We start from the raw sequence: 25728 nt of genomic DNA, 5'->3' as shown, positions 1-25728 counted from the left end.
GTAGAGAGAGGGTTTCACCATGTTGGTCAGGCTGGTCTCCAACTTCTGACCTCAGGTGATTTGCCTGCCTTAGCCTCCCGAAGTGCTGGGATTACAGGTGTGAGCCACTGTGGCCAGCTTATGTTCCTTTTAATGTTACTGATATTTCAGAAGTTCTCCAAGTTCCCCCTGCCCAATCACAATTCCTTCCCTTCTCCCGAGACATAATTCAATATCTGGAGTACCCAGAAGTGTCCAATCCTTGTTTGGTATACTAAATTCAAATATTTTCAGCTGAAATAAAATAATAGATACTTGGTTAACAATTGAGCCATTTTCTTCATTGAATTACCATCAATATCAATAAACTTTAGAGTTCTGATATCTAATATTTTCAACTTGGACTTGATCAAGAAATTAATTTTTACCTACTAAGTTTATGAAGGAGTCATGTTCAGTGATGGAACTCATCATAATGTTCATTCATTGATCCTAACAAGGCACAATTAAGTATGTAAGATTTACTAAAAATAAATTTCAGTAGACCTCCAAAAACCATTAGTTATAAATCATTAGAGATTCTCTACATTGGCAGCAATTTCTCAGAGAGATACAGAGAAAAAGAGAGAGAGACAGACAGAGAAAGAGAGAATGCACTTTAGTAATTCAAACTAATATTGACAGGTAAAGGTTTCTCAAATAGATAAAAATTGGAAATTATTAAATATTTTTAAAACCATCAGATCACCTCTAAATATACAGAAAAGACAAATTTGTCTATTAAAGTGTTGAATTATTAAAAGTTTTAGCTGTAGTAGTTAACAAAAGAAGATTCCATTAAATACAGTGTCAATGATATATATGTAAACTGATTAGTCTGAAGTGCTTAAAAACATTTTAAAAATTGTTATTCCCCTTTAGTTTACATCATTAATTTTTACTACAAGAAAGAGTTTTGCTGAACAAAGTAAATTATAGCTCAGATGTTGCTGAGTTCCAAATTAGTAGATTTCCAATGTAATAAAATCCAAATTTGAGAGGTTTTAAAATATCCATAGTCTGTTGTAAGGAGGGAAGACTTAACTATAAAATGTAGGAAATTGAAGTCACATCGCCCAAAGACAGCAATTTTAGCATCACTGTTGATGGGTTAAATAGATGTTGTGGTATGCCTAAATAAGATGTGGCAACACACTTAATGATGTATTCTATTGCAAAGTGCTTAACTTGACCTCATCAGGCCTTTATCTAAAGTTCAACTTGCAAGAATATAGAGGATAAAGAAACAGGATAAATGACATAAGGAGGTAATATACAAATCCAGAAGCTAGGGCATTCTGAGGAACACCTGTCCATGTCTCTTCAACAAAGAATTTTGTTGGATTAAGCTGGGCACGGTGGCTTACGTCTGCAATCCCAGCATTTTGGTAGGCCGAGGCAGGCAGATCACTTGAGGTCAGGAGTTTGAAACCAGCCTGGCCAACATGGTGAAACCCCGTCTCTACTAAAAATACAAAACAATTAGCCAGGCGTGGTGGTCCGCATCTGTAATCCCAGCTACTTGGGAGGATGAGGCAGAAGAACTGCTTTAACCTGGGAGGTGGAGGTTGCACTGAGCCGAGATTGCACCACTGCACTCCAGCCTGGGCAACAGAGCAAGACTCCATCTCTAAATAAATAAATAAATAAATAAATAAATAAAAGAACTTTGCTGGATTAAAAAAAACTTAAGGGACATATCATCCAGACATAGTGTGTAATCCTAAATCAGGTCTTGCCTAGACACATCAGCTGTGAAACATTCCTTGGGGTCACAAATGGAAATGTGGTATGTATTAGATGAGACAAAAATCTACTGAGATGGAAGGATAAAGATTATTGATTTTAAAAAGTAGGTTAGAATGCTCTATGTAAAATATTATTTCATACTGTCCTTCTGGTTTAAAAATGTGTGTATATAGACAAAGAGAAAGTCTAGCTTTAACAATGATGACCTTAGGTGGTAAGAATGTGATCACTGGAAGTCCTAGATAGTGGAATCAGAGAAGAGAAAGAAATAACATACAAATTGGGAAAGAAAAAGTCAAATTATCCTTGTTTATAGGTGATATGATCTGAATATCTGGAAAAAGCTAAAGATGCCACTAAAAAAACTATTAGAACTGATAAACAAATTCAGTAAAGTTACAGGATACAAAATCAACATTTCTATATGCCAACAGCACACAATCTGAAAAAGAAATCAAGAAAGTAATCCCATTTATAATAGCTACAAATATAAGAAGATACCTAGGAATAAACTTAACCAAAGAAGTGAAAGATCTCTATAATAAAAACTATAAAACACTGATGCAAGAAATTGAAAATACAAAAAAATGGAAAGATACTCCATGTTCATGGATTGGGAGAATCAGTACTGTTGAAATGTCCAGACTCCCCAAAGTGGTCTATAGATTCAATGCAATCTCTATGAAAATACCAGTAATACTCTTTACAGAAATAGAATAAATAATCCTGAAGTTTATATTGAACCACAAAAAACCTACAGTAGCCAAAGCCATCCTGAGCAAAAAGAAAAACACTTGAGGAATCACACTACCTAATTTCAATTATATTACAAAGCTATAGTAACCAAAACAGCTATAGTAACAAAAGCTATAGTAACTAAAACTGTACTGGCATAAACATAGACCAGTGAAACAGAATAGAGAACTCAGAAATAAATTCATACATCTACAGCGAACTCATTTTCAACAAAAGTGCCAGGAACATTGATATGGTTTGGCTGTGTCCCCACCCAAATCTCATCTTGAACTGTAGTTCCCATAATCCCCACATGTCATGTGAAGGACCTGGTGGGAGGTAATTGAATTATGGGGACAATTACCCTCATACTATTCTTGTGATACTGAATGAGTTCTCACAAGATCTGATGGTTTTATAAGGGGCTTTTCCTTGCGTGGCACATCTCTTTCATGCTGCCATGTGAAGAAAGACGTGTTTGCCTCCCCTTCCACCATGTTTGTAAGTTTCATGAGGCTTCCGCAGCCATGTGGAACTGTGAGTCAATTAAACCCCTTTCCTTCATAAATTTCCCAGTCTTGGGCAGTTCTTTATAGCAGTGTGATAATGGGCTAACACAAGCTTACACTGGGAAAAGATCTCTTCAATAAATGTTCTGGGAAAGTTGGGTACCCATATGCAGAAGAATGAAACTAGACCTCTATCTCTCACTATACACAGAAATCAAATCAAAATGGATTAAAGACTTAAATCTAAGACTTCAAACTATGAAACTACTACAAGAAAACGTTAGAGAAACTCTCCAGGAAATTGGTCTGGGCAAAGACTTCTTGAGTAACACCCTAGAGGCAGAAGCAAACAATGCAAAAATGAACAAATGGAATCATATCAAGTTAAAAAGCTTCTGTGCAGCAAAAGAAACAATCAACAAAATGAAGAGAGAATCCACAGAATGGGAGAAAATATTTGCAAGCTATCAATCTGACAAGAGATAAATAACCAGAGCATATAAGGAGCTCAAACAACTCAACAGGAAAAAATGTAAAATTTGAATTTAGAATAGGCAAAAGATCTAAATAGAGATATCTCGAAAGATGACATACAAATGGCAAACAGGTATATGAAAAGGTACTCAACATCACTGATCATCAGAGAGATGCAAATCGAAACTACAATGAGAGATCATCTCACCCCAGTTAAAATGGTTTTTATCCAAAAGGCAGGAAAGAACTAATGCTGGTAAGGATGTGGAGAAAAGGGAACTCGTGTACACTGTTGGTGGGAATGTAAATTAGTACAGCCACTGTGGAGAACAGTATGGGAATACCTCAAAAAACTAAAAATAGAGTTATCATATGATCTGGCAATCCTACTGCTAGGTATACACCCAAAATAAAGAAAATCATTACATCAAAGAGATATCTGCATTCCCATGTTTACTGCAGCACTATTCACAATAGTCAAGATTTGGAAGCAACTGAAGAGCCCATCAATAGACTAATGGATAATGAAAATGTGGTACATATACACAGCAGAGTTCTATTCAGCCATGAAAAAGAATGAGATCCTGTCATTTGCAACAACATGCACGGAACTGGGGGACAATATGTTAAGTATTAATTAAAATAGGCCAGGCACAGAAAGACAAACTTCACATGTTCTCACCCATTTGTGAGAGCTAAAAATTAAAACAATTAAACTTACGGAGATAGACAGATGGTAGTAGAGGTGATTGGGAAGTGGGGATAGTTAATAAGTACAAAAATATAGTTAGATAGAATGAATAAGAGCATAACAGCTAGTATTTTTCAGCACAATAGGGTGACTACATTTAAGTGTACAATAAATTACTACACAGTAATTACTACATAGTAATTTGTTGTACAATTAAAAATAACTAAAAGCATATAATTGGAATGGTTGTAACAAAAAGAAATGATAAATACTTGAGGTGATGAATACCCCATTTATCCTGATGTGATTATTACCATAAAAATTAAAAATTAAAATTAAGAAGTGATCATTTTATACTTGCTTGTAGTATTTTCTGTTTTTTTTTTTTTGCAATACACATGTACTGCTTCTATAATAATAGTTTCTATGGAAAATTTGTGACTTTTCTGTGGTATCAATAGATCCATTCATAATGGTTCACAGAAAATTTGTTAGAAAAAAGACAGATACTGGCATGAGTGGAAGCTAAAGGGAAACTGGGGGTTTACATAAAAAGATCTCAACTTCAATTCTTTGACTCTTTATAATGCTTTGAATTTATCAAGATACATTTACTGCCTTTCATGTCATTTCACAGACAAAATGCTGTGCATTAAAAATGTTGTCTTGACTTTTTCTCACCAGAGGCATTACAGCTCTTCTCATTATTATTAGATAGCTCAGTATAAGATGTACTTTGCTAAATAAACTCAAAATGCATGAAGAATTCTAGATACCTCTGCATAATAATCAATCTGTTTCTTTTTCACCAGGAAGGGTCAAGCTTAATGGTTGTTAGGATCACCACTATATATGCAAATTGGATTCCTACAAAATAAGCAACCATTTTAGAATATACATATTCACACTCTAATTGCCTTAAAAGTGAGTCGAGGAACATAAAAATTACTTTCACTAACAGAGTACTCAATTTCAGTTGAATATACAACAAACCAAGTTCATATCATTTATTTCCAATTTCTTACATTATATTATTTGAGAACTGTTCACGTTTTAAATTTAAGACTGATCTTTCAAAAGTCCAACTTTTTAAAAAAATGGAATATCACTTGGGATATTTAACAGTTACTTATTTAGGTCAGAGTCAATTAGATCTGGAGGTTAAAAATGTATGAGTTTGAAGCCTACCTCTGATTGGCTGCATAATCTTAGGCAAGTTATCTAGCCTAGCTAAATCTCAGTTTTGTTTTGTTTTTTCAATCTATAAAATGGAGAAAACACTGTTTACCTCAGAGTGTTGTGATGATTAGATATTATGCTGCCTGTTACATAGCAGGCATTCAATAAATATCCATGACAATGATGGTGATGACTCTCATAATCCTGACATGTGATTCCAGTCTGATATATCCCAAAAATATTGGCGATGCTCCTTTACATCTCCACACAGATGTCTGATAGGTATCTCAGTTTTCACAGACATAGCAGGACTACTGCTCCCACTTCAGCCTGCTTCTCCCCTGGGGCCCCCATCTCAGTAGATGGCATTATCAGTAACCTAGGAGTCATTTTTCAGGACCTCAACCTAGCAGTCATTTCTATCCTTTTTCACACATGGCAGCAAGTTCCTAGAGCTCTGTCTTCAATCTATTTTGATCCAACCACTTGCATAGGTCTATCACTACCACACCAGTCCAAGCCACCAGTCCACACCAGTCCACACCAGTCATCTTTAGCCTGGGCAACTGCAAAGACTCTTGCTATAGCTCCCTGTTTTCACTGGTGTCCTCCTGACTCCTTTAGTCTATTTCTCACTCTGCTGCCAGAGTGAATCTTTAAAATGTAACCCAGGTGATGTCACTTCCCTGCTCAAAAAACCCTTCAATGGCTCCCCATCACATATAGAACAAAATTCAAACCCCTTCCCTACCCAAAAGATGCTAAGTGATAGGACTTCTGCCAATCTCATCTCCTAGCACCTTCCTCCTCACTCGCTCAGCTGCAGCCATTCTGGCCTCCTTTGCTATTCCATGAGTATCTTCAGATGGGAAGACACACCTCTGCTTCTGTACCCTTGGATATGCCAGTCCTTTTGTGTGAGGCATTCCTTTCCCAGATAGCTGCAAGGTATTGCAACTCACTCCTCTGCTCAAGTATCAGGCTTTTCCTGGACACTCCATCAAAAGCACCTCCATAGCTCTGTTTCATTTTTCTGTATGGCACTGTCATAACTTATTTTATATGTGTGTGTATATACATGTACTTTTATGTATATAAATTCATTTATAGTTTGTCTCCCAATTCATACATAAAGTCAACAAACGTGAAGCCTTCGGTTTTATTCACTGCTGGATTCCCATTGTCAGGAATGGTGCTTAGTACCTTGTAGGTATTAAAGAAACACTTTTCGATACATGGGGAGTTTTTCTGGCATTAAAATTGGTTTGGATTGGCTGGGCCCGGTGGCTCACGACTGTAATCCCAGCACTTTGGGAGGCCAAGGCAGGTGGATCACGAGGTCACGAGTTCGAGACCAGTCTGACCAACACGGTGAATCCCCATCTCTACTAAAAATACAAAAATTAGCCAGGTGTGGTGGTGAACACCTGTAATTTCAGCTACTCAAGGGGCTGAGGCAGGAGAATTGCTTGAACCTGCGAGGTGGAGGTGGCAGTGAGCCGAGATCGTGCCACTGCACTCCAGCCTAGGTGACAGAGCGAGACTCTGTCCCAAAAAAAAAAAAAAAAAAAAAAAAATTGGTTTGGATTTGGCCAAGTACTCCAATCACTACCAAAATGAACCCTAAACAAAAAAGCAAGAAAGAAGTTACATAGGATTAGTTCTTTTATATTCCCTATACCTTGGAGAAACCTGACAGATTTAAGTTTGAAAACTGGGGTCATAAAATTCTTTATTTTTACTCAGGAAACCGAGTAAAATCTTTTATTTAGGAAATCTAGGAGGAGTGTAACAGAAAAAGCTCCTTTTGTTTCATCAGGGTGCTGGAAGACGTAAGTATTTAAAGCAACACAAAAAGTTTCTGCATTTAAAATAATCAAGTGATTACTTGAATGAAATATTTTGTAGTAAGTGAAAAGAGAAAATTTTCCCTGGTTTTATTTATTACTACATGGTTCTATATAAACAAATTATGATATTATTGGATAACATTGTTTTGAGACAAAAAGAAAAACATTCACATCAGAGGCTGGGTGAGGTGGCTGGCCAGGTACAGTGGCTCAGGCCTGTAATCCCAGCTCTAATGGAGGCTGAGGCAGGTGGATCACTTGAGTTTAGGAGTTCAACAATGGCCTGGACAACACAGCAAAAGCCCATCTCTACTAAAAATACAAAAATTAGCCAGTGTGGTAGCACGTGCCTGTAGTCCCAGCTACTCAGGAAGTTGAGGCAAATGAATTGCTTGAACCCAGGAGGCAGAGGTTGAAGTAAGCGGAGATAGTGCCACTGTAGCCACTGCACTAAAGCCCAGGTGACAGAGTGAGACTCTGTCTCAAAAAAAAAAGAGGCACATCAGAGTGTTATTAAGCTAAAACATAATTCCTTCCCTCAACAATTCTTTTATAGAAATCCCAAACTGTGGCTAAATGGTTTGGCACAGCTAAATACATGGAACTTAAATTCACCAGAAAAATGAAGCTGTTTTAACCTACTGTATGTTTAAATTATGACGGCTAATTTAATTATAACTGTTGAATCCAATTAATACAAAGCAGTATATGAATAAAATTCCAGCAGGTAACCCTCTGAACCTCTATGACTTTATCTGTGCTGTTTTTATGGCACTTAATCACTTGTTATCTTTTATTTGCAGGTAGTGGCATTTTTAGACGTGGGATTTTTGTGTTTCATCTTTGCAGCCTCCTATAGTGTTAGCACAATGACTGGACTACTCAGTACATGTTTTCTGAATGAAAGGATGAATGAATAATGTGGAGGGTTAAAGTTGGGGAATAACGGCAGTAAACACTGCATACATACAATGAATATGTATTTGGAGAGCTCTAAATAAACCTAATTACTGCTTTTTTATATCATATCCTACGAGAGAATGTACAGACTTAGATACATCTGTAAATGTCATTTATGTGCACTCTATTTTGCATCCCAGTAATGACCACAACTGTAATAAAGTAATCATCCATGTAGTCATTTCTTAAGTCTGTCTTCTTCACTTTAAATCCTAGAGGGTAAGGGCTGCGTATGGCTTCTGAGAGTTTCAGCGTCTCACAATAGTGGGGGCCCAATAAATACATTTTGAAATAATGAATGCAGTTAGGGCTGCGCCACTACATAACTTGCAAATGACTGGGCCCCGTTTTAGCTGAGTTTACCGGGCTTCTCACAGCTTCACAGAATCTAACCATTTATTTTTCATTGGTTTTAGGATGCACTCTTTTTCACATGCATCTTACAGATGATAGTGTCTTCGTATTATGGATAATTTAAATAAAAGTATTTTTTTCTTTCTGAGTATTACGTAAAATAACAGTCTTAAGAAATGATAGTATTTTCCAATCAATGAAATATGGTTATTGTTAATTTCATTTTAATATGGAAAGACAAAAACTTCAAGTACTCACATCAATTAAATCAGAAAGATCATGAATATAATACTTGAAAACTGAGGCATTGGTGGCTTCAAGTGTTAGGAGATATTCGTTCCGTGCCTTAATTGATTTTAGCTTATTTTCCGAATATTTTGCTTGTCTCTGTAATGAAGAAGATCCAGGCAGTGGGAAAGAACGCAAAGTCATTTTTAATCAAGACAGAGAAACATACATGAATTTTTATTAACCTTAACAATTTATTCCACATATACAAATGACCCTCAAAGTCCTTTGCCAAAAGTACATTTTGAATCTGATTTAAATAGCAAACTAAAATCACCCAGCTATGGGGAATAATAACAATGTATTTGGGCTTCAGGCCCATTTGCAATGAAATCTCCTTGTTAATATTCAAGTTCTCCACACTGTGTATTGAATACTTGGCATTCACCACTAAATGATGTCCAGCTGTTATTACATGATTTTTACATTTCTTAAACATTTCTCATTCCCATGGGAGGAAATGCATGTCATTTCACAATAATTTACAATGTGTGGATATCAGCTATTGCATCAGTGTTCTTAGTATTGTCTCCTCAAATGAAGGCAGAGGAGTTCTGCCATCTCTTTTCACTTACTTTTTCTTTCATTTTTTCAATTTTTTTTACAGAGCTTCGCCGTTGATGTCTCTCCTCTAGTCGAATATGGAAGACTGGATCACCAGATCTTCCAATTTGCTTTTCCTCTTGTTTTTCAGCCTCTTTCAGCTTGCTCTCTGCACTGATGCTCTCTGCATGATACATATGGTATGTTTTCATCACCTGTGGAAAAGTGACCCAAATCGTTACAAGATGTCTGTCTGTAATTGAGAGAGTGAATGGGAACCATTTATAGGACATATACGATATACATGCCACCTTCCAAATGGCAGAGGGGAAAGTCAAACTGTTAGTAAAATAAGTGAATTATGGACTACTGCTTCTACATAAAGCACACAGAAATATGCAAATTCATCTGCCAGGAAAAGGCACTTAGGGGGCAGGATTTGATGAAAAAATGATTTACGGAGTCTTATGCATACTTTTCAATGTACCTGAAAAGTTCTCTTTAGCTTAAAAGTATTTCTGTAAAATCTCCTCTACATTATTAATTTGCAGAATAAACCATTTATTCATGGATCAATTTTAGCCCAACCCAAACCCAAATTCATACAGTCTTTATTAAAGGAATTTTATTGCATAAAATCTATTTGTCAAAGTAAAAAATGGAAATATTAAGGTTCATACATAGTTTTAGTTGAAAAAACATTGTTTTTCTGACCACAAAGTAATACTTTATGTTCATTGTAGAAAACATTTATTTTCTTAAAAAAACAAACAAAAACAAAACAAACAAACAAAAAAATAGGCTGGGCGTACTGGCTCATGTCTGTAATCCCGGCACTTTGGGAGGCCGAGGCAGACAGATCACTTGAGGTCAGGAGTTTGAGACTAGCCTGGCCAACATGGTGAAATTCTGTATCTACTAAAAATACAAAACATTAGCCAACTGTGGTGGCACACCTGTAATCCAGCTACTCCAGAGGCTGAGGCAGGAGAATCGCTTGGAGGTTGGAGTGAGCTGAGATTGTGCCACTGTACTCCAGCCTGGTTGACAAAGTGAGACTCCATCTCAAATACTAATACTAATACTAATACTAATAATAATAATAATAATAATGAAAATAAAAAGCAATCAAAGATAATCACTGACAAGATTTTAGTATAAAGCCTTCCAGCCTTTTCTCTATGAAAACACACACACACACACACACATTTCTTCCTTTGAAAATGCCCTATATGGCTGGCTACTGTAGTGAGGGGATGTCAGTTAAAATTAAGGGCAGGGCACTGTGGCTTCACGCTTGTAATCCCAGCACATTTTGCGAGGCCAAGGTGGGAGGACTGCTTGAGCCTAACTAATAGTTTGAGACCCGCCCGAGCAACACAGTGGGACCCTGTCTCTACAAAAATAAAAAAATTAGCTGGTCCTGGTGGCGTGCACCTGTAGAGCCAGCTACTTGGGAGGCTGGGGTGAGGGGATTGCTTGAGCCCGGGAGATGGAGGTGGCAGTGAGCTGAGATTGTGCCACTGCACTTCAGCCTGGGTGACAGAGTGAGACCTTGCCTCAAACAAACAAATAAACAAAATAAAATAAATAAATAAATAAAATAAAATGCCATATATGATTTCTCTCTTTAAAAAACTGAGACCATCCTATATTTATAGTTTTTAGATTACAATGTCCTTTGTCATTTATATATCAGCACATTTTCCTATATCATTAAATATTCTTCTAAACACAATTTTCAGTGCTACATAGTATTTTTCTATATGACTGTGCCATAACTTAATTTCCCATTGTTAAAAATGTAAGGATATTTCAACTATTTGCTTTACAAAGTTGTGTTAAAAACCTTTGCTGTATATCTAATTTCTTCTCTTAGAAATGATATATGTAATTTGAATTTTAATAAATTTAGGAATATATAGAATATAAAAATTTCATAATGTATTAAAACTTATAGAATGAATCCTCAATTATTACACATTTTGGCTATATTATTGTTACAAAAAACATCTGTGTACAAAATTGTGTCATATTTCTTAGGACAAATTTTTAGAAATAGAATTGCAGGGTTAGAGAATATGCACATTTCTGAGACTTAGTAATATATTGCCAATTTTAAACTTGGCTAATTAAAACAAACTGGTCTATAGTGGTATCTCTGAAAGTATTTCAGACAACATAGGTGCTTAATAAATATTTTCTCAAATAATAAACAAGCTATTCATTATTTTTCTAATAGTATCTATAAATCTGTATGTAATCTCTGTATTCTTAGGTACAGGAGAATAACAGTCACAGATTTCAGAGTCACAGATTTTACCTGAAAATCATAATTTTTCCAATATAATTTCAATATGCTTTCAGATGTCAGACATCTGGGTGAATTTGAAAACCTGTGTATTTTGAGCACAATTATACCCCTTAAAAGAAACAACACATGTAAGGTGTGATGACTCCAATGCAAAGGATGTGTCGAGGAGCACACCCGAACTCGGCACCCAATGCTAAGCATTTGTGGCAGTACTTTCTTATAAATGATGTCAAATTCTCATCCCCAGAAGACAGACTTCATTTCATATGCAAATAACCACACGTTACTCAGAGCCAATTTTATAACTAAGGTTTAAGAAGTTGAGAATAATGCAATGTTTTCAAGTAATGAATTTGATTTTTCTCATTTCAAGAGATGAGTTTTCAAATGGTTTGAGACCGGAAGCATCACTGGAATAAATATATTTATTTAGGTTGATCCATTTGAAATTGCTGCTTCTGTAAGTTATTAAAAAGGTGGAAAATCAGTACTTTCTTATGGTTCAACTTAACATATGTTCTCTAGATGACTATTTTGAAGAGTAAAACACGGGGTTAACAAAGAACCTTTACTTATTTTCATAAAATCTGATGATGGCTTTCCTTAAAAATGTAAGCTAGTAAATCAGGTCAAAGGCATTACAGAGCCAGAACAAAGTTAGGGCTAAACTATAAAGCACTGGCAGCTTTTTCTGAGCCATGTGTAATTGGAAAGTTGTCTGTTTTTAATAATTATTGAACCTGTCTGGGAGAAGCTTGGTTGGCTACTCCAGTTTAAAAGAAAAATAAAATAGCAGTAGGAAGCAGCTGAGCAGCTGGGAAATGAAAAGGGAGTCACCCTGCAGCTGGGCAAACAGCAAAAGGTCAACGAATCTACACACACCTTGCATTTCTTTCTAGGCTTGGCTCTGTTATTCCCTGCCTGAAGCAAACCCACACACTATTATATTTGGGTCTTGGTTCCAGTTACATCTTAAAATGACAGGGTGTACACACACACACACACGCGCGTGCGCGCACACACACACACACACACACACACACACGAGTTGCTCAGCTGTCTGTATTCTTGCTAATAGGAAGGAGGAAATGAGAACATGTGACTCTCATCACACTTGGCCACCCCGAGAATCTGAGAAATATTTCTTTTAAATATATTATCGCAAAGAAAAAACCTGAACTTCTGACTCTTGCTTGACTTGGACACTGAGGACTAGTATAAACAGGTAGTTTGCACAAAATAAGCCTTAGTATAAGAGAAAAGATACTGCGCTGACTGCCAGCAGGGTGTTCCTTATTGACTAGTATGGGTTAAAAGGAAAACATTTCAGTCTGACCTAACGCTGAAAAGAAAAGAGTGTATCTCATCATAATGTGGTTCAGCACAATAGCTGAGGATTCTCTACCTAGTTCAGTGGTAATTTCCGGAAAGCAAATTTCTTTTTTGAGTTTTCCAATTTGATTTAGGGTTTCCACTATTCACTAAAATGTTAACAATGAATGAATTTTAAAAGTTGGGGAGATAAATGCTAAAAGCTTTTCGAGAACTCTAATTGCAGATAATGAATGCGAGTACAAACTGCATTATTTAAAATGTAAGCTGTTGACAGAAGTCAAATGTATTTTGTATTTAAAATAACAGACAGTTCTCTTTCTTTTTCAGAGAAGTAAAGGAAAGCTTTTATTTTTTACAGGTGCATTTTGAATACATACTGCAAAGAAAATAACAGCTTCTCCAACAGCTTAATGCAAACACAAGCCTTTGCATACCAAATGACCTGACAGGCATATAGCCATGTAAATGTACTCCCATAGCATATTTTCCTGTTTGAATTCTTCTCTACTAAAACTTCATGCATAATTCTCCGTTCAATACACCTAATTTATCTTTCTTGCTCCATTTTTCCTCAATGGCTGAAAAAACAGTCAAGTAGAAAATGACCCACATCATGAATTTCCTTAGGAGATTGGGATATCCTATATGATAACTTGCACAGAAGTTAGTATTTTTTTTCTTATTGACACACCCATATTATGTATCTGACACTACTCATATAGTTTAAGTCAAAATAATAAAAATACCTGTAGCAAATTTAATACTTTGTGTTAAGAAATCACTATATATCTGAAAACTGTATGTGTTGGAGAAGATCAATAGATTAATGCTATAGTTTCTATTTTTTGACTACTGGTTCGAAAGTTGGAAGACATGGATCCCAGGAATGGATCTATAATTACTATGTGTGCGGAAATTATTTAATGCCTCTGATTACTTTACAAGGTCATCATGGATGCCAAATTGTGTGTCCCTATGTGTGTGTGTTTTTAAATTTAAATTTTATTGAGTATTTACTATAAATATCTATGTACACAATACATACAGTATCACTAATATAGATATGTACATATATATGTATAATTTACTTTAGCAAGCATTATATAATGCTTACTATGTGCTAGACATAGTATTTTCAACATTTTACAAATAACATATTTAATCCTAGGAACTCTTATGAGGTAGGTACCTTTATTCTTCCCTTTATGCTGATGACAAAACTGAGGCATAGAGAGGTTATGTAACTTGTCCCAGGTCACACAGCTGGTAGAGCAATGGTGGGAACCCAGACAGCCTGGCTTCAGATGAGGTGTTTTGGACTGCTATGCCATAACCTTTGGAAAGTCTAAAGTGTCGTACAATTGAAAGGCCTCTTTATCTAAGGGATACAGTCACTCTTAGTTCTATGTAGGAATGGAGGAAAAGAGGGGATGAAGATATTTATGTATTCAACATGCACTTGGTGCTTACCACCCATAACCCACTGATGGGTGTAAAAAGAAATATTTGGTTTCCATGTTCTAAAAGTTTAAAATTTTGGAGACTAAAAAATGGGCTTTTGATGTTCTGATGGGCACAGATGAAGGGAGGGCATCCAGGCTGGAAAGATGGTACAAGCAAAGTTCTAATAAGGCGGGGATGCGGGAAAGTGCACAGGTGAGGTGGGCATGAGCAGACCAAGATGGCAGAGAAGGGGTCCAGGGAAGAACTTGGAAAGTAGATGGTTGGGTAACAAGCTGAAGGATAAGATTAGATAAGTTGGCCTGGGCCAGAGAGTCTTGAAATCCCCCACTAAGAAGGGCATAATGTATGCTATAGGTGTTGGTGAATCCACAGTGTTGCAGACAGTATGGTCAAAGCAGTGTCTTAGTAATAATGTGGTAGAGATATGCAGGATGGCTTGGGGTGACTTCATTTAGTATAGAGGAAGAGGGAATGGACAATAAGAAAAAGAATCCACGATGACAGTTATAGGGCCTTTTCCCTGTTACCATGCTCTTCGACCTTTTCTCAAACTTGATTTGATTCCCTCTACCATGGAGTTCAGTGCTCTCAGATTGGTCTCAACACCGATCCAAGCAGCAATTTGTGTACCACTCTGAATCAGTCACTTACGGCTCCCTCCCCAGAATTTATACGTTCTTGCCTCTGCAGCTTCTCCCAAGCAAGTCCCTGAGCTGCCGTCCCCCAGCGCCTCCTCCTTTTGACATTTGACCCATTCTCCATGGCAAGCTTAAATCTCACCCATGGCTAAGTGTTCCCTGGCTTCTCAGCCAAAGGGATCTTATTCTTTGGACTGCCAAGACAAGTATTGTCTTTCAAGACAGATCTTCATTCAGACTCTTCAGCACACAGCACTTTAGCTATATGTCACAGATATCTGTGTACCACCCAGATTGTGGACTGTCCTGTAAGAATGGCAAGGGTACCAGTCATGTTTATGTACCTTCAGATTCTTAAAACTGTCTCATATACAGTATGAGTAAAATAGGTGACAATCAAATGAAGGATAAGAACCCATTTTATAGTAAGCTTGCCTATCCATTTATTCACTTAACAAATATTTATTAAACATCTACAATGTGCCTGGCATTGTTCTTTTCTATTCCAGGCTTCCAAAATAGCACTAGCAATAAATACCTGGGATTGGACTAATGGAATGACAAATAGTTCTAAGTCATTTGTGAAATATGGTTAGTGTTGGAATTTATGGCCTCTCAGAAAAGAAATGATGTGGTGGTTTAGCAGGGAAGGGAGATGAAAAACAGTATGTTAGGGACAATATTTCCTAACTCTATATAGCCTGCTGCTTCACTAAATCCATTAATCACTAAAAGCTCTTCTGAGAAACTATATTCTTTGGGTTTCTTATCAACTACCTAAGATAAAGATCTATTTTCTACAATCAATACATAAGAGGACTCTAACTGTAGCTGAATTTCTGCAAGTGCCAGACTAACCAAACCACTGGGGTAGTACCACAGCCTTGGAAGCCCAAGCCCACTGTTCCCCAGGAAACTCTCAGGTGTGTCGGGAAAGCAGGGCCACCAGGGCCACCTTCAGCTGAACCCCAGGAACCTAACACAGCCACAGTACCTCCCTCCAGATTATAGCCTCTCCTTGGGCAAGCTGTCTCTCTGGTGGCTGGAGACAGTGGTAGTGGGCAGGAATTCCCTCAAAAAGAGCACTCAGGACACTGTGTGCCATGATCTTTACATCTGCAATCTCCAGTCTTCTTGCTCTTTAGTATACCCGGCCAAACCTGCTGATGAACACAGACTCTGGAACCAGGAAGACCTGGAATTGAGTTCCAGTGTCACCATTTCTTAAGCAGGCAAGTTTCCTAATGTCCCTGAGCTCCAGTTCCTCCAAGGTAAAATGGGGATGAAATGACAGAATGTAAGCACACAGTACGGTGGGTAGTTATGATTTCTGACAGTGTCTAAGGTATGAATGTAGAAGTAACAGTGCAAGCTTCATAGGCAGGCTCTAAGCAGAGAGGTGCAGGCCACTGTCTCCCAAAGCAGCAGAGAACTGAGGTACAATAAAAGCAGACCAACAGATGCCTTTTTGCTATTTCATGTTGAGAACTAGGCTAGCCCAAACCTCATAAAAACTGAAATAATGTTATCAGTGAGGATGGTCTTGGAGGCAACTGCAAAAACACTTACATGTTTATAAAACACTCCTGAATTCACACTTTGGAAATGCTTTTGGCCTATCTACACACACCTCTTATAATTAGCGCCTTTTTCAATGTACGGTGACAGTTACTCTAAAATCAGGCAGACATTAGCCCAGGTTTCAGGGTGCAATGTATACTGATTTTATTTATTCATCCACCAAACAGCTACTGAGTGTCTGAATACCAGGCACTGTGCTAGGCCTTCAGACTAGAGATGAAAGACAGAATCTCTCCCCAGTAGGGATGACACAAACTCCAGCCTGCTCTTACTGCACTACAAACAGGAAGTGGATATATGCAGAGATGGGATGGGGCAGTTGCTGGACTTCAGGGAAGGCTGAGTGGGAATTAGGTAGAGAAAAGTTCCCAGGCTTCTTTGTAATCAGCTTATATTTAAGTCCGGAAGCCCATTAGGGAGAGAAAAAATGGATAATATATTTCATTTACATAAAGGATGTAAAGGCATGAGAAGCCAGCCCTTAACATATACCTACAATGGATGTCTCTGTCAGTTCCCATCCCATCCCCACCTCCCACTTAAGGCCTGCAAGTGACACTAGAAAGTTTTTTTTTTTTTCTTGTTCCCAGCATCAGGGCTGAAAGAGTTGCTGCTCACTGAGGTCACAAGTAGTCAGCAGGACTGTTATAATGATAAACTTTCACAAACCCACCTTCTCTCCCTGGGTTAATATGGCTCTTCATAAATCAGTGAAAGCAAAGTTTACAAAACTTCAATTATACTTGCAAAGTAGTATTTACAGGACAATTCACTTTGAGAAGTAGCATACTCATGGTTAAGAGCTCAGACTCATGAGACAGACTGCCTGGGTTCAAATCCTGCCCTGCCCTTACTTGCTGTGAGGTCTTTGGCAAATAACCTAACCTTTCTGTGCTTCAATTTCCTTACTATAAAATCAGAATTACAATATTACTCACTGCCTAAGGTGGTGGGGAGGATAAAATGTGTTAACACATACGAAGAGCACAGAAGAAAGAAGCTGACATATAAGTGCAGAGTAAATGTTAGCTATTGATATTTGAAAAGAATGCCATTAAATAATTCATTTTAATAACAGGTAATAATTTTTCCATGATTGGAGGGATTGTTGTTTCTAATAGAGGTAAAAGGAAGAAAATCAGCAATATTTCCATTTATATATTACTCTTCTCTTGCATTGCTATAGAGAACCACCTGAGACTGGGTAATTTATAAAGAAAAAGGGATTAATTGACTCACAGTTCTACAGGCTGCATAGGAAGCATGGCTGGGGAGGCCTCAGGAAACCTACAATCATGGTGGAAGGTGAAGGGGAAGCAGGCATGTCTTAGGTGTCCAGAGAAGGAGGAATAGGGCAACGTGGGAGGTGCTATACACTTTTAAACAACCAGATCTTGTGAGAACTCTATCATGAGACAGCACCATCCCCATGATCCAATCACCTCCCACCAGGTTCCACCTCCAACACTGAGTATTACAATTCAACATGAGATTTGGGTGGGGACACAGAGCCAAACCATATCAGTACATATGTTAAAAATTTTAGCAAAGCTCTATTGATTGATTGATTGATTGATGGAGACAGAGTCTCACTCTGTCACCAGGCTGGAATGCAGTGGCGTGATCTCGACTCACTGCAACCTCCGCCACCTCCCCACGCCAGGTTCAAGTAATTCTCCTGCCTCAGCCTCCCAAGTAGCTGGGATTACTGGCGCCTGCCACTGTGACTGGCTAATTCTTGTATTTTTAGTAGAGACGGGGTTTTACCATCTTGGTCAGGCTGTTCTCGAACTCCTGACCTCGTGATCCACCTGCCTCGGCCTCCCAAAGTGCTGGGATTACAGGTGTGAGCCATTGTACCCAGTCTTATTTATTTATTTATTTATTTATTTTGAGATGCAGTCTAGCTCTGTAACCCAGGCTGGAGCATAATGGCACGAGCTCAGTCCACTGCAACCTCCGCCTTTTGGGTTCAAGCGATTCCCCTGCCTCAGCCTCCACAGTAGCTGGGATAACAGGCACTCTCCACTACGCTGGGCTAATTTTTGTATTTTTAGTGGAGATGGGGTTTCACCATATTGACCAGGCTGGTCTTGAACTCCTGACCTCAGGTGATCCACCCCCCGACAGTCTGTCAAAGTGCTAGGATTACAGGCGTGAGCCACTGCACTTGGCCACAATACTCTTTAGAATAAGCAAATAGACCAAGGTGAACAATTAAATAGCATGAGATACGGTCTTTATTGCAAGTTTATCAAAGGAAACTTGAGATACATTGTGACTCCATTGAAATGAAATCAGCATAACGACTGAATTTATCATCAAATTATATTTATAATCCAAACAAATGCTTTGAACAAAAGGCACTGTCTGCGACTCTGCACCCTGCTGGCTAGGGACTGCCAAGTAACCAAGTGACAGGGCAAACGAGATACAGAGACTAAGCAAAACAAAGGGAAAAATAGAGACCACATATGCAAAGGGAGGAAATAAGGCTAAGAAAAATCACAGAAATAATCAGCTTCTGTTCAGTGTAGTGTTAACACTTTTGTTTCTGGAGTAATCATACAGAGTAGCATTTTTTTTTCTTTTTTGGGGACTTAAAAATATTTTTATTTGTAATTGACACATAAAAATTGTACATATTTATGGGGTACAATGTGATGTTTCCCTCTATGCATACTTTGTATAATGATAAAAAATGACTAAAAAATAATGTAGATAAAATGTCTGATGCCAAAATTACATGAATATTTATTATATGAAAATATGTACATTGCTAAAAAGTAAAAGCACTAATACTCATACATTCGGATGGGTCAATTAATGCAGCAGAAAATTCACAGACAAGCTAAAGAAATGTGTGAAATGTGCTCAAGATCAATAATAAGTGAAGAAACATGAGGCAGAATTTTTTTTTTTTTTGCTTTGAAAGTTCATGTCACTTGTTTGTAATAGGAAATCACGTCATCCAGAATTTCAAAAGTGACTGTGAGGGCTTGTGGTGGGTTGTCGGGGGCAGGAGTGGGTGACGAATGTGCAGAGCTAGGTCCGTGGCTCTGGTCACGGCACTGCCCTGGGTCACTCTGTGCTGGCCCAGGCCTGCTCCATGCCTGGCTGCCGGATAAACCAGTTCTCTTCTGACGCACAAAGCAATCTGATGGTGTGGCAAACTCAGGATCTCTCTTAGTCTGGAGATCTGACTGATGAAGCAGATTTTTTAACTATTTGTAAAAAAATGGAAGTATCTCATACTGCCATTGACACAGCCAGGTGGGAGGGGGTCACTGGAGAAACGCCAACCGGCCTGCTCCCGGGGTGGAGCCTGGGGAAGTTTAGGCCCTTTGCAGTGGGAAGGATTTGGTCCCTCCTCTTCCTGTATAGAACCTGAGATTCAATCTTCCGGTGGGGGAAGCACTGGAGCATGGGACACTGGCTTATGCAGAGTTCCTGTTTTCCCCTTTTCTTCCTTTTCACCAAATAAAACCCTGTCACCATTCAAAATGTCTGTGAGTCTAAATTTTCATGGCCATGGGACAAAGAACCCTGTCTTTAGCTGAACTAAGGAAAAGTCCTGCAACACCATAGCATATTGAGATTTTGCCTCTAGTAAATTTACAGAGTAGCATTTTTAATGGAGAGGTCTATGAACAACAAACCTGGATTTTGGTCCTGGCTTTGCTGCAAAATAACTCTGTAACCTCAGCCTTTCTGATCCTCAGCATAAGCCTCATCTATTAGAGATGACAACATGATAACATGAGGTCTCTCTACAGGATCAAAATTAGGGAGACAATCAAATCTAACTTTATACCTCAGGCACTTTGAAAAGTGTGGGATGAAAGACAAAGTACAGAGTAGAGGCGTGATCATAGAAGGAAAAATTGATCGCATAACTTCTGGGTGCAGAAGGCTTCCTTTCAAGAGAATTTTAATATATCCTTCAAAAGGAGAATATCTGATGAAGCTCAGAGGAAATAGTGTAGGATGACATTTAGGAGTAGTATATGAAAACAGTGTCCATACTGTTATTCCAGTTTTTATTTTCTGTTGGAGCCCTCAGTCTGCCATGCAGAGACTGTGTGACTCTAGGGCAAGATTTATCTAACTCCTACAAAGGAGGTGGTTGGTTTATGTGCCCTCTCGGGCCTTTTCTAACTCTAAAATTCTATTGATATTGAATCCATGATTTCAAATACTAATCTCACAATAATTAAAATAATTTATTATTTGGGGAAACATATATAACGTACTTCTCAGTGTCAGGGTAGATAGCAGATAAATTTTTTTTTTTTTTTTTTTTTTTTGAGACAGAGTCTTGCTCTGTCGCTCAGGCTGGAGGGCAGTGGTGTGACTGCAACCTCCTCCTCCCAGGCTCAAGTGATTCTCCTGACTCAACCTCCCAAGTAGTTGGGATTACAGGTGTCTGCCACCACACCCGGCTAATTTTTGTATTTTTAGTAGAGACAGGATTTCACCATGTTGACCAGGCTGGTCTTGGACTCCTGACCTCAAGTGATCCACTCACCTTGGCCTCCCAAAGTGCTGGGATCACAGTGAGCCACTGTGCCCAACTGGCAGATAAATTTTAACCAAAAGAAAAAGCCAGTGTAACAACAAATTATATTAATTATCTCCTTCTGGTTCTGTTGACTTGAGACAGCAAGGAGTCCACCGTGCTATGCCAGGGATATAAGATTCCTCCTGGAATTCTCCATGGGCTCCGAGGCCATAACTCATCTGCTTTGCTGTACAGAAATTATCTAGAAATGAACAATGCCCCTACAGTCTGTCTAGCACACTGTTAAATTGATGAACCTTATACAGGGATATCTATTACTCTAGTGACTTTAATTAGCTCCCAAACTGATTATTGATCAATCATCAAGTGCTCATTAAGGAGGAAAACCCAAGAGCTATTTGGTAGGTGTGGGCTGACATACTTAACAGATATGCTACATGCTTCTATTTTTGATGGTTACATTTAAGTTAAATCAGGGCATTAGTCATCTTTTTCAAAATGCTAAATTTAACCATGATTTTTAAATGTTAACATAAATTACAATTAGTTTCATGAGATTTTGGTACTTTAATAAAACTAATGAAAAAGGATCAACTTACCCTAAAGAAGATAAATTGTTTTATGCCCTATTAAAAAGAAAATGTTTCTATTTGTAATGAAAGTGAAGTGTACTTATAAATCTTAATCTGCCCTTGCTCTTTCCAGCAGTTATTGGAGACAGGTTCTAATTTAAGTCTTTGAGTCATAGATGGGGTTATTGGTTTTGTTTATCTCTAAGGAACTCTTAATCAACATTCATATTCAGCAAAAGTTCCTCAAGCCCTCTACTATGTACAACAGATAGGCCTTGTCTTGATTTAATTAATGTTCTATTGCTAGAAATCCAATTATGTTTTCTTCTTTATTGATTTATGCTAGTTCATTAGTTCATAATTTTTTATAAACATAATTATCAATTTGGTGTTATACTACAGTATCTGCCCACTTCACAATTATCAGAGATTTCGACATGAAATAAAGGGTATTTTATCCAATAAATTCTAATTTAGCAAAAGATTCTTTTCCTTTCTTTTCTCTTGAGTACTCACTGTAGTGCGGTAAGAGAGAATGGTTAGGAAATGGGATTTTAAGATATCTCAGTTTAATGCTTTATTTATTTATTTATTTATTTATTTATTTATTTATTTATTGAGACGGAGTCTTGCTCTATTGCCCAGGACAGAGCGCAGTGGCAAGATCTTGGTTCACTGCAACCTCCACCTCCTGGGTTCAGGTGATTCTCCTGCCTTAGCCTCCCTAGTAGCTGGGATTACAGGCATGAGCCACCATGCCCAGCTAATTTTTGTATTTTTAGTGGAGACGGTGTTTCACCATGTTGGCCAGGCTGGTCTTGAACTCCCGACCTCAAGTGATCCGCCTGCCTTGGTCTTCCAAAGTGCTGGAATTACAAGCATGAGTCACCGCCCCTGGCCTGCTTCATTTATTTTTGCATTAGTGATTTGCTAACACTCTGGCAATATCAGAGTGTATGGAGTTCCCTGCAGAGGCAATGTTTCACACATCTGTGCTTTCCCTCACACACTCTCCTCTTTTTGGAACGCTTTTCCCATCCATCCTTTAGCACCAAATTCAGGTGTCAGCTTCTTCAGGAAGTCTCCTGAGTGGCTCCATGCTTGCCCAGAGCCATAGAGATCTCTATCTAGTCTGGTGCCCAACACTGTACATGGACATATCTCACTAGTCTAGCTCCCTGATGACAGGGCTGTGTGTTACTCAGCCATGCTCAGGACTTACATTATTTGTTGAAAGACCCCACCCCCAGCCATTCGGTGTTTAAGACTTGGATGCAATAGAAATAATCCTATAACAATTTCAGAGCAGAAGCAACAATGCTTTTAGTACTTTCCATTTATCTGGTTTAGAGACACGACACAAATTTTGAGATTTGGGACAAATGTGGAGTAACTACATTCCGCGAATTCTAAGACCTTAAAGTCATAGCCCCTCTCTCCATACTTGCTGGCAGCCACCGGGAAAGAAGACAGGAGCACTGTCCTAAAAGAGAGCCCATTCCATTTCTGAAAAGCTATAATGGTTCATCCCAGGAATCAGAATGCTTGGGTTTAAATACTAGTTTTGTCTCACACCATGTTCCTTGCTTTACTCACCTCTAAATTGGGAATAAGAATATTACCTGTAAGGTTGGAAAAATGAATACAAAAAAAATGAATAAATGAATACATGTCAAGCCCTCGCAGTGATCACTGGCACACAGTGAATGCTTCATGAATGCAACACAATTAATAAAGTACCCCACTCTTCTATCATATCTGCTATGTTCTGAACATTTGTGTCCACCACAACTTCATATGTTGAAATCCTAACTCCCCAAGGTGATGACGGGATTAGGGGGACATAACCAGGGTGATTGGTCATGGGAGCAGAGCACTCATGAATGCAACTAGTACACTTACAATAGAGGTTTGAGACAGACCTCTTGTTTCTTCAACCATGTGAGGGCACAGCAAGAATGTACTGTCTATGAGCCACAAAGGGGTTTCACCAGATACTGAATCTGCTGCTGCCTTGATCTTGGATGTCCCAGCTCCAGAACTGGAAAATAAATTTCTGTTGTTTGTAAGCCACCCAGTTTGTGGTATTTTGTTACAGCAGCCGGAACAAACTAGGAAAATCTTTTCAGCCCACAATAGCTCTAGCCCATCCAGTGCTCACTTGTTTATTCTCACACACTTGAGAGGCCAGGGAACTGAGGGATGGTCTTCGTTTTATGGGTCAAAGCAACTGAGCTGCAAAGAGACTTAATCATGCCCAACAAGTCAACAGGGAAAGTCGGTGATAGAGAAGGTCATTCAGAAAGTTCTTATTTCAAAAGCAGTTTTCATACAATGTCTTGAGGCACTGAAATACAAGTTTAAACTACTGAAAGAAATATCCAAGAGTTTGCACATGGAATAGATATTAACCAGGGCCACAGTGGCAGCAGGAGCTAAGCAATAGCCTTTGGTGGCAAAGGAAAGTTTCAAGTAGTTGGCAGTGTTGAAGGGGAAAGCACACGTATAATGAAAGGCCACCAAATTTACTAGAATTTCCAAGTCACCTGCAACTTTAAATATTTAGTTCTTCTCAGGGAAATGTTTCACATGGCTTCAACATTACATGTGTGTATTAGACCTTTATATGGCAAGGTTTAGTATATGAAATATTTACACTGAGGACCCAAGATACTTCAGAATCTTGAAATCGTAAAAGTCCCACACCTTCAGAATTGCCGCATCAACCAAAAGGGAAAGGCTGCTGTGGAATCCTTTTCTTTTAATGAAAAGTGGTTCAGAAATTGACACATATATTCTATGCCTCAAATCCAATACATCTCACTCCTTTTATTGGAACAATAGGAAAAAAAAGAGAAATAAGAGGCCTTTGTTAATCTGTGCAAGAGAGCTTTTTGAGTTTGGAAACTGCTTTTGACTAGATGTCTAACCATTTTTTTGCTGCCTATGTTCTTTGCAATCTCGTTTTAGTAGCTGTTCCAAAATCATTCAACTTATGATTTTCCCTCTTTCCCTAGATAGGGCTCCAGAGAGAGAGATTCTACGAATGCACCTTGTGCTTTTTCCCAACTCTGTGCCTTGGCTCTCACTGTTCCTTTTCCTCAGATGCCTTTCCCCTGTTTCATCTCTCCTCTTACTGAAATCCTGGCTATCCTCTCAAGTCCATTTGTAGACCTTTTCCTCTCTGCAATTTTCTCAGTCTTCAACATGGACCCCTCTCTTTGGATCTCCAAAGTCCTCTGCCTGAACCTATCTGTGGGTACATAACAGTCTGTGTTATGTACCCACACTATATTCACCAGTAAAAAGGGAGTACAGCACGTGGGCTAAGAGCATAGATCGCCTCGTGTGAGACTTGCTAGCTGTGTGACCTTGGGCAAGGTACTTAACATCTCTGTGCCTCAACTACCTCCCAGGGTTGTTGGGAAAATATAAATAAGTAATTATGTAAAGTGCTTGGAACAGTACCTGGCACAAAGGTTAGCTGTTATTATCTCTTAACTTTAGCACCTCTGCTAGACTGAAAGCCTCCTGAACTGGTACTGTCTCAACTGAAGCTCCTAGCATAGCAGCACACACCTCACAAGAACCTTCTTGCTAATCTGAATTAAAATAAAACCTGGGTTTCAGTTCCAACCTGGCCATGAGTTAGCTCTGGGACATAAGTGAATCACTTAATCTCTCTGAGCCTTCCGGATATTCTTCCAAAATGAGGAGGTTAATTTGAACATTTCTTTTGTTTTTTTTTTTTGAGATGGGGTCTTGCTTTGACCCCCAGGCTGGAGTGTAGCAGTATGATCTTTGCTCACCACAACCTCCACCTCCTGGGTTCAAGTGATTCTCCTGACTCAGCCTTCCAAGAAGCTGGGATGACTGGCGCGCATCACCACGCCTGGCTAATTTTTGTATTTTTGTAGAGATGGGGTTTCACCATGTTGGCCAGGCTGGTCTC

General features: G+C 38.4%; 1 protein-coding gene across 2 annotated transcripts in view; it reads right to left on the bottom strand.

Annotated features, from left to right (window-relative positions):
* Window positions 1-25728, bottom strand: part of SRGAP1 (SLIT-ROBO Rho GTPase activating protein 1) — a 312702-nt gene that overhangs the window by 98131 nt on the left and 188843 nt on the right. For both annotated transcript variants that reach the window (XM_025402923.1, XM_025402924.1), the window contains exons 5-6: window positions 9383-9565; window positions 8778-8906 (exon numbers count right to left, since the gene is read on the bottom strand). In XM_025402923.1, coding sequence (XP_025258708.1) covers window positions 8778-8906; window positions 9383-9565 — 312 coding nt within the window. The remainder of the gene's footprint in view (window positions 1-8777; window positions 8907-9382; window positions 9566-25728) is intronic.

This window comes from Theropithecus gelada, chromosome 11 (assembly GCF_003255815.1).
Source record: "Theropithecus gelada isolate Dixy chromosome 11, Tgel_1.0, whole genome shotgun sequence".
Lineage (NCBI taxonomy): Eukaryota > Metazoa > Chordata > Mammalia > Primates > Cercopithecidae > Theropithecus > Theropithecus gelada.
This window is presented reverse-complemented; position numbering and strand designations above follow the sequence as displayed.